At 33.5% G+C, this 10,300-nt stretch overlaps 2 protein-coding genes across 3 annotated transcripts in view; one reads left to right on the top strand and one right to left on the bottom strand.

The window, feature by feature from the left end:
* LOC109855848 (arrestin domain-containing protein 17-like) overlaps positions 1 to 3,303 on the top strand; it is a 9,653-nt gene extending 6,350 nt beyond the window's left edge. Inside the window, exons 2-7 of the mRNA XM_020430505.1 lie at positions 1,336 to 1,476; positions 1,584 to 1,795; positions 1,875 to 2,060; positions 2,222 to 2,421; positions 2,647 to 2,900; positions 3,095 to 3,303. Coding sequence (XP_020286094.1) covers positions 1,336 to 1,476; positions 1,584 to 1,795; positions 1,875 to 2,060; positions 2,222 to 2,421; positions 2,647 to 2,900; positions 3,095 to 3,270 — 1,169 coding nt within the window. The 3' untranslated portion in view covers positions 3,271 to 3,303. The remainder of the gene's footprint in view (positions 1 to 1,335; positions 1,477 to 1,583; positions 1,796 to 1,874; positions 2,061 to 2,221; positions 2,422 to 2,646; positions 2,901 to 3,094) is intronic.
* Positions 3,304 to 3,938: 635 nt separating this feature from the next.
* Positions 3,939 to 8,614, bottom strand: LOC109855847 (longitudinals lacking protein-like). Of its 2 annotated transcripts, none has more exons than XM_020430503.1 (4): positions 8,451 to 8,614; positions 7,583 to 7,816; positions 7,294 to 7,503; positions 3,939 to 6,944 (listed from the first exon to the last, which is right to left on the bottom strand). In XM_020430503.1, exons 2-3 carry the CDS (start codon positions 7,769 to 7,771, stop codon positions 7,315 to 7,317), a joined length of 378 nt encoding a protein of 125 aa, XP_020286092.1. In that variant the 5' UTR covers positions 7,772 to 7,816; positions 8,451 to 8,614; the 3' UTR covers positions 3,939 to 6,944; positions 7,294 to 7,314. The 2 variants fall into 2 exon arrangements, with proteins under 2 accessions (XP_020286092.1, XP_020286093.1); XM_020430504.1 differs by lacking the exon at positions 8,451 to 8,614 and adding an exon at positions 8,117 to 8,355.
* Positions 8,615 to 10,300: the final 1,686 nt, after the last annotated feature.

The raw sequence follows: 10,300 nt of genomic DNA, 5'->3' as shown, positions 1-10,300 counted from the left end.
CGTAGTATTTAGCCCGTTGGCGCTACGAGCAACCGCCCCGCTTGCCCTCCGATCCCCGCGCCTATTCTTCGAATTAATGACGCCGTCTGTACATACGTAAATGAAATGTGACTCGTTAGGAAACACTCACATTTTCTATCGTATTCTAATACTAATGCAAAATTGTAAAATGTACATATTGCATATACTTATTTATATATTTTCTTATAGTTATTCAAAGTGTAAAAATTTTTTTTTTTCTTACACATATAAATCCGATACGAGTGAGAAAATTTTAACGAAATATAAATTAATGAAATGATGCCTTGACAGTTTGAGCAAAAAAAAAAGAAATTATCACACTTCCGCACAAGTACTTCCGCAAATATACGACATAATGATTCACTCTCGTTCAGGAAGCGTATGTTGAAGTCTGATATCAAGATATTTTCCTTAAAACTCGCACAATTTCTTGTGCGTAAAAAATTATACCTTATTTTATCAAAGTAATTCTCACACACATCACAGAAACGCAAAAATACTTCAAATTTATAAACATTGAAAATTCGTTATGCCAATATTTCGTCATTTTCGTTGTTTTCTAACTTGTAAATAATCTAGATAATAAATTTATCAAAAAAACAATCTTAGTTAATTCTTTCTGTTAAGNTGCTACAAAGATCGATATCTCATATTACACGAAATAGTTTTTTAATCTGTCGTGGCTTTATTTTGTTTTCAGTATTGTTATATGCTATCTTTTACTGGTTATGCAACGCACGTTTATGCTAAATTGTTTTTCTATTGATATACTGATTAATGCTGGATCGCGCGTGCGTTATTATAACAAGCAAAACATTGTTGTTATTTAAACGTATTATTTCTATTACATCTTGTAAATTGCAATTTGGAGATATATAATTTATGAAATCTTTTTTTTTTATTTTTATCGAGATCTTTAACAAGAAGATACAACAATTTTTAGAAGCTACACGTTGAAAGCAACGTATTGATTTTTATGACGTCAAAATTAAAAATCTATTTTTGTGATCGGATTTTTACTCCACTACATGAACTAAAAAATTCTTGCTTCTGAAACGTCACAAAAACTAATATGGCTGTAACAAAGTCACAAAAACTAATATGGCTGTAAACAAAACAGTCGACCTTTAAACTGTTATGTGCGCTTTTTCGACATTTTAGAAAATTTGTATTTATTTTTTTTATTTATTGTTTTTTTTGTATTAATTGTTTTTATTTTTTGCAAATTATTTTTGCTTTTAAATGAAAATAAATTTATTAAAATAATAAAATTGAAAATGCGAAATAATGGAACTGAATTATTTCTCATTACAGCACTGAAATTAGTGATTAAAGGAGAAGCTGCTGTTCACTGGCAATCAAACAAGAGACCTAAGAAATTGCCAGAACACGTTGAATATCTAAACACCGAGCTGTATTTCCATCAAATTTATTATCTGTTAGGGAGTCCTACAGGTACTAGATATATGCGATTCTATCTATGTTGCCAAAAGTTTATAAAGCATATTATAATAAACTTGATTGAATGTAATTAAATCATTCATAAAATTGACAAGTTACAGATTCAGAAGTATTGCTACCAGGAGGTTTTCATACGTATTCCTTNCAGTTTACATTACCTCACAATATACCATGTAGTTTCGAACATNCGTTTGGCTATATCAGATATACAGCAAAAGCCATCATTGACAGACCATGGAGATTCGATCACGAATGCAAAACCGCATTTACCGTGGTAACGCCTTACGACTTAAACGTCTACAAATATCAACGTGTAAATATAATCATCACAAAACAATTTATACAATTTAACGTAATATAAACTCGTTTTTTATTTATTTATTTTTTATTAGCCCGGTGTAGATGACGAGATAACGGAAAACTTCTGCTGTTTCTGTTATTTTGACATGGGTTCAATAAGAGCAAACATTGTAATACCGTCAACGGGATTTGTTCCAGGACAAACGATAAACACGAAAGTGTATATCAATAATAACAGCAGTATCCAAGTGAGAAAGGTCTGCGTTAAACTAGAACGAGTGAGTTTAAACACCGTGTATGTTGTAACAATCACGAAATACTTCGCAATTCTATATAATTACATTTTATATATCTCAGATAATCACTAACTTCAATTTCTCAATAAACTAATTATTATTTCTTTTTTTTTTTTTTTTTTTTTTTTTTTTTGTTTCTGTAGATCCTGGAGTTCTATGCGCAATCACCATTTGATGCGATCAAAACAGATAGATCGATCGTAAAATCCGTTCACCAAATAGGCGTACGCACGGAGGTAGTGTTACATTTACTCGTACCACCAATACCGCCATCAGAGCTGATGTATTGCACTATAATAGATCTGAAGTACAACTTACGCGTCACAATTCACGTCTCAGGAATGTACGCATGCATTTTTAAAGCATAAGAAAAATTTTGCGCTTGACACGCATGTTTATCGATAGTTCAAAGTTTTTCTGTGCGATCCAATTTGTTTTATGATTACACTTCTATAGTTTCTTACAAGAGAAGAGGAAATTAACACATTTTACAGTTTCTTCAAAGATTATTGCAATTTATCCCATTGCTACACAATTCGTGAAAAACTGATTCAGCTTTTTGTGACAGGCATTGCAGCATTGTTAAGAATTATCCCGTCTTGATCGGAACGAATCCGCTACATTCGACAGTTCCATCTGCATCTTACTACTCACAATCACCATCGCAGCCTACAGCTCCTGTGATTGACTATGACCTACCGCCACCGATGCCGATGCCGATGCCGATGTCAACAAACGAATTTTCTTATCCAGGACCATCTCAACAGATAGGCTTCGCCTCGACTCAATCTGACACTTCCCCGACTAGTCAATGGAATTTACGTAAGCACCGAATATTGTCATCGTCAATATATCTAACAGTTTATCTTGAAACGGTGATATTGAATTTCATCGATTTCGATCTAAAAATATTTTTTCCGTGCAAAATTGAAATATCAAAATATCTCCGACAATTTAATGATAAGTTATTCTATTGAAGAAAGAGTTTTGAGATAATTATAATGTTTTCTAACTAGCACCACCATCATACGAGAAATACATGCAAACGGCGAGAAACATCAAGGATCGTGACGAGTCTAGTTACGTGTATGGTGCCGATAAACCTTTCGCACCGAGATATCCAGTTTTTAATTTTTCAGCATCGGGTATAACAATGAGAAATTGTCTATTAAATACTTATCTTAATGTTTAACGTGACCATACACATGTATCTTTAATTTTTATTTTTTACAGGTTTGCCCAGATAGAATAATATAAGAAGTTAAATAAAATATACGTTTATTAGCGAGCTACTTTGTGCGCTCAACGCAATTGCTAAATTACGAAGAACAAACAAAGAACTAAATTAAAAATGCAAATTTTCATTGCTACTATCTCATATACTTCGAAATGTTATTTAAGAAGAACAAGCAAGATGAGAACTAAGTTAAAAAAAAAATATATATATATATATTTCCGCAACATCCAGCAACCGACACTTATGACCGTTTATATATGTTTCTAGCTTAGAACTTTCAAGTCTTTAAAAATGAAATTTTTAATCGCTACTACTTCATATATACCTGATAATGTTACTTAACTTCTTTAATTATACATCATTGATTGTGTGTTAAGTTTTGTCATAACTGCGAATCTTTGTTACGAATGTAACGCCGTATATGTGCAAATAAATTAAATATAACAAAGTATACAACAAAGAATATAATTTTTTGATACGTATATTTTCTATTTAGTACTTAACAATAATTAAGCAATATTAGCACACGCGTTAGAACGCGCGTTTGATCGAGGAGAAGAAATCCCCGAAGAAAAAGACGTCTATCTAAGGAGCTGTAATGAAGTTAAGTGATGCAAAAATGGTATATATTTACACAATTTATTTTATATCTCAACATCATCATATTGTAATCATCATCGAGTCGTATAATAGCAAAAGTAACGTTATAATTATTACTAATACAACTTCAATAAAGGAGGATTTTTCAAATTTTGACAGGGAACGGACAGTGGGAATAACGAAACGAGGAGAATAAAAAGGAAAAGGGCAGATTCGTCCCGACAATTTTTGCAAGCCAATCGATCTGTATAATCGATCTGCAATCCAAAATGTAAAATGTGGAAAAGTGATGAAAAGTCGGAGAGATGGAGCGAGAATGTAGGGATTCTGTAATGTTAGTCGCGTGAACTTAGTTTGAACGGTCACTTCTCTATGTGAGATTTTCTATTCTATAATAAAATTGTACTCCAAATTTACAGCATAGCAACTGTATATGGTACAACTATTCACATTCAGCCACCAAATGCCCGGCGAACGTATTACTGTAGGAACTGAACCATTCATCTTTGATGCTGTCTTAAATACTCAGAATAAACGTCGGATTTCTATTGATTGATGTTTGGTAATCGGATAAACAGCCGATAAATCTTTCCGATGTGCAAAGCATCGATAAGCATTAGAACCGGCATGGCTGTGCAAAGCTATATACTCTTTTGCACTTTAAGACACTGATTTTGATCTTCACACACACATATTATTTTCTTTTTCCTTCTCGTTTCTTAATTTATTTATTCGAGTGACAGTTCTAATTAAAGATTGAAAAAAAGAAGAAAATGAAAATAACAGGAGGAACAGGCGTAAGAAATGACGAGTGACCTAAAGTGCAAAAAAAAAAATAGCACATCGGTTCTGTTTTCAGTTCAATTAAACGTTTATTCAGTTATCAAACTATCATAAAAAATTGACATTTTTCCGAAAGCTATAACTTACNTCCGCTTAAATACCACTTGCTTTTAAATGGTCCCATTGATTGATTATCAGAACTTANATTCTTTACGATAGTCAGTTACTGTGATGCAAACTTGGAACATAGCTTTCGGAACATTCTTCTAAAGTCCTCTCTTTGGCGAATCATTCTTACACATCGTAAGATCTATCGAGACGTTTTCGTGTTTTTACGTACAGAAAAACATATTCCGGAAGGAAATCGATAGAAAAAGATGTGTGCTATGATTCACAACATTCTCTGTGGGATGTGACTAACGTTCGTNAATACGTACGATCCTAAATCGGCATTCGGTATTTCTAAAAAGTTTACTCTTCGAATTCGATACACAATTTAAGTAAGAGAGTTGGAGAAACTTGCTAAAAATTATAAACATACAGACACAAGGATAATCAACTCGTAAGGAATATTTGAAACGCTCTAGAACTTCTTAATATGTAAAATTACAAGAAACAATAACAGCAAAGTCAGGAATTATGAGCATGGACTTGTTTTTGCTTCAAAAAAGTTAAAATTTTTGCAACATCGAAATTTANAAGCAANAATAAATACATGACACTGTATATATTATATGTGTATGTGTATATATATGTACACACATATTATATCCACAAAACCTAAATATTACAACAGTTTTAAAAAATGAAACGTCACTTTTAAAACAAATTGATTTTTATGTCCTTATGACTCGATAATGTTTCCTGACTTTCTTTCTAAATTTTTTCGAATATCCTGGTTGTACGGGAGGGAAAAGGAACACTGTGCGCTCCGACTTTACAAAAATTTGTTTCGCTTATATATTACAATAACCTTCCCTCGATTTAAGACATTCAACCCTTAATATATTATTATCATAAATAAATTTGGTCTATCGGTAATATTGTGAATACGCCGGTACACATACTGGCAGTATTTGGTTAAGTAAAAATCATGATCACTAGAAGAGGTAACTCGTACGAGATGCGATAAATTTGAAATAATAAATTTCTTTCGTATTGTAATTTTTTCTTTTTTACATCTTACATGAAATGTATGTAACATGTATGTATCTAACACATAATGTTGCTTTTAAATGATATTAAAAGTATATTGCTGATTTTATACCCACGCACGTTACTACTTCCAGTAAACTTGATTTGACATTGTTATAAGATTTGCCGGGGTTTTTTTTTTTGCAAATCTATCCACGATAGAAGCAGAATTTCCCGATATACATTAGACGCTAATAAAATACTTTCATTTATTGTTATACAACATTCAGCATTTACAAATAATCTATAGGTGCGAGATAGGATCGTTAATGCCCTCTGCGATTATCTCCTAATAAAGAAACATAACGGTGTGATGTTTCTGTGAAATGTCCAAAAAGAACGGTCAATGCGAAAGCGGCATGTAGACATTTATCAAAAAGACTTATATTTTTTTTTCTAGTCTTTACGAATCTTAAGTGATTTTTATGACAAGCGATGATTTAAACGCGAGATAAACGCAAATGAGATAACGCTACTTCGTGAATAGATCTACCAAATAGAACCGATAGGGGATTGTTGTGAGTCAGGTAGATCGGCTTGAAAAAATGGGCGTTGTAACAGGTGTCGTCAATATTTCCAACTTGATCCACCAAGACAGCCCCGGTCAGCACGTATATGTAAACTATCGCAACCCACTTACTTGCGCCTCTCGCAGCGCTTCGTTTTAAAAAAATAATCAATGTAGTGTTATTGTTGCCGCTGCAGTGTGGCGTATAATGGGTTCAAGACAAACATCAACATTTCGCTTCTACTTGGTATGTATGTACGAATGTATACGTATGCACGTACGCGCACATTACCAGTACAACACCATTAACATTAACTGAGATTAAGAAAAAGGCATTATTTTACACTGTGTTGATCCAAGTCATGAACCAGAGAACACTGAGTCGTGCATACGCTGTGTTTTCCTTTTTTTTTACATGTATTATTATATGTAATGTGTTTGTGTACGCATGTTGTGTTCTGTATTATGTATGTTGTGTCTTAAAATCACTTTACATTATTACACTGTGTTTGTTTTCTTTCAGTCCATATGCTTTTCCAAAGACCTGAAAAGGAACAGGCGTATTTGCCCTATTTGCGTTTCTCTCTAGAGCAATTTGTTTGTACCATGCAACGTAAAATCATGCTTTTGTTGATACTGTAAAATTTATTAATCCACTTTTTTCATATAAAAATTGGTTTAGGTAAATGCAACATTATTGACAACATACATACATGTGTAATTTTTTTTTTTTTTTTTTTTATAAAATCATGCGGTAACTAAAAGGTTAATATTATAAAAGAAAAAAATCAGTTTATGATAGATCAATTTAGAGGTAGAAATGTTATGTGATAAAGAATCTCTTCACTCTCAATTCATCTAAAGTAAAAACTAATAAAAATGTCAAAACATACCGTACTTAATTGTGTATATGTTTAACCTTCTCTCTTAACAGGTGCTTCAGCTAGTCCTTTAACCTTAAGCCGATCTGCCGTTTTAAGAAAAGCTGGTAGCTGATCTTGAGAAACATTTACCTCACCAGCATACATAAATTCTAGAATTGCCTGAAGATGATTGTATGCGACATCCTTTAGTATTATAATTGGATGTTTGGACGGATTTTCCTGAATAAACATATATTAAGAAACTTCACTTATAACTGCCACCAGAAACCAGTAACCGCGATAACATCAGTGACATTACCTCTAATAAGGACTTAAAGTAAGGACTACACGCAGATAAGACCATCTTATGTGCTTTGCAAGTTTGACCATCGCAAGCCAATGTCACATCCGTGAAGCTTTTCTCATCTCGCAGATGTTTGAAGGATGATACCATGTTGGATTGGAAATCATTCCACTTAAGAAAAAACTGTTGCTGTTCTCCCGCCATCGTAGATGCTGAGATTGCCCTATAACTTCTGCGTGATTGTACAGTCTGTAACATCAACATTAAATTTAAAAAATATTATATCAAACTTTAGATACAACAAATCTCAACTGACTACATTTTTATTCAATTTATCTAAAATACACAAAAAAAAATAAAAAAGTAAACAACAAAAACAGACGGAGGATGTGATTCGCAAAGACGCGTATAGTTCATCGATAAACCGCGGCAAAACTAAAGAAAAAAAAGATGTGTTTATAACGAGACACCTTCTATTAATCGCATTGCAGTAAGCAATAAAAATTTCAATAAAAACAACAACAAAAATATCACGAGAGAGACCGATACTTAGGGGAAACGTCCAAACGCGAAACTTCTCGCGCCAGACTCTTTGTAGGTTAAACCAGAAGACGTCTCGACGAGCGAGCGAGCGGGACGCGAATCAGCTGAATTTCGAAACGAAACAGAACATGTCACATCGCAAATAAACACAAACGGATCGCGACAGATTCACGTTCGGATCGTAAAGTTGCACTATACGTATGTAACATGCGTGCGTCCATTCGTCGGACCGATCCGTCAAAGGGTGCACGGGCCCAACAAAACACACGGCCCACAACACGACACGGAAAAGCGCGACGCGAAGGGACAAATTTCACAACGGTCGCGCGAAGTTCCTTACTTCGTGTCGTCGACGAGCCACCGAATCCTGGACGAGACAACGTGGCCGATAACCTGCTGGAATGAGACGCGAAAAATACGCAGCGCCGAAAACTTTTTACGCGATCACGAATTTTTTGTTGTGGCTAATATCACGGCGAGGAAATTCGGTCACATTCGAGTCTTTCCGGCGACAATCGTTTTTTCGCGTAATGTCGCTCGTAATCTGCTCGTACCGACCGAAGTTAATTCTCAAACGCACCGTTAGATGACACAACCGACGTGAAATCATTTGAATTCAAATAAGCCGCTTCTGAAGAGAGGAAACGAGCGACTGTTGTCGGCGCATACGCTATGCTCAGATAAAGGACAAGGTTCTATTCCGTTCTATGTCTACAGCCTCTTGCACAATGGACGGAATAGCGATAGCGATAGAAATAACAAAAGTTTTAAAGAGTTTATATTTAAAAATAAAGGTAGGAACAGCGGAATCTAACATACAAAAATACACGTGTATCAATTACAGATCAGAAAACGGAATAAGCAATAGCGATAAATTTTCCGACGAGTTTGAATTCTGTGTCCATTGCCAGAGAGAAGTCTGAGAGCGGTCAGATCCATAAGAGAATGTGTAATCACTTTTCTGCCCCGTAAACTAGCGCATGTTCACGGGTGGTACACAATGGAACTACGCAGCCAGTCCGACGAGCGACATGTCGGTGCGCTATGTCCACAGCGTGCGGTTCTATTCTGTGCTATGTACACGCGTCCAAATGGTCACCTTCTTCAGGCGTGTGAGTATATTCGAGAGCGTGAATTTGATTTTTTTTGAAATTTAAAATGACCGATCTCGTGATGAGAAGATGAGAAAGGAAAACAGAAAAGGATAAGAAAAACCATTGCAACGTTTCGTACAACATAAATGTGATATATCAGAAAAGATGTGATAGTCGAGAAAAGAATCTTATTTTAGCAAGCAACATCAGAATTCGTGGAGTGTAGTCAAATATCATCTCCTTTTACATCATCATTTGCTGCTGTGTGCTTTATAAATTTTATTTTATTTTCTTCAAAATATTACATATATATATATAGATACAAAATACACCAAAAACCATATATATTATACAAAGGTGTTTTAACGGTACACAAATATAATGTCTGAAAAGTTGCAATTCCAAGAAATATAGCTTTTGCTTTTTTATTTAAAACTCTTTATCAGTGAGTTTTCTATTTCCAAGTTTCATTTTACAATTTTTTTATACATTACAATAGAATACAATTCTAATACACATTTATTACATAAAACATACACAATATAATACAATATAATACAATATTATATAATACAATATAAATAGTTATATATAATCCTACCTACCTACCCCTATAATATATCTACCTATCTTAGACATATCTTAAACGTTACTAGCGTTATTAATTAGGATTAAGGCTGCATAACAGCCTTGATCCTAATTTGACATTTTGATTTCTTCTTACTTATTCGGTCTACCATATTTCCTACCTACCCGGCCTAATATATTTTCTACATGCGCTTGTAGATACGCATCCCTACCTATTTACTTACCTACTTTGGAAAGTTTTAAAATCTATCAAATATTTTACGCGAGGGACAGTTGTTTTAAAATTAAAAAATCTTATTTTAAATTTATTTTAGTTTCGCGACCGAGTTTTTATATTTTATTTAAAGAGAGTGTATACCCACCCGATAAAAGCGTACCATATGTAAATAGATGAGATAGAATATAAAAGAAAAGAAAAAATATATATTTAAATACATATATTTCAAATATATATTTAAATATATATTTTTGCAAAAATAAACTAGAAGAGAATAAATGTAGAGAATAA

This window comes from Pseudomyrmex gracilis, unplaced genomic scaffold (genome assembly GCF_002006095.1).
Source record: "Pseudomyrmex gracilis isolate BER0280 unplaced genomic scaffold, ASM200609v1 scaffold_100, whole genome shotgun sequence".
NCBI classification, from domain to species: Eukaryota; Metazoa; Arthropoda; class Insecta; order Hymenoptera; family Formicidae; genus Pseudomyrmex; species Pseudomyrmex gracilis.
The sequence above is the reverse complement of the archived record's forward strand: the minus strand, read 5'-3'. Positions and strand labels throughout refer to the sequence as shown.

Coding starts and splice junctions, on each gene's coding strand:
- LOC109855847 (XM_020430503.1), bottom strand. CDS start 7,771: ATGGCGGGAGAACAGCAACAGTTTTTTCTTAAGTGGAATGATTTCCAA. Junction 7,504..7,582: donor ACTTTAAGTCCTTATTAGAG/GTAATGTCACTG, acceptor ATGTTTATTCAG/GAAAATCCGTCCAAACATCC.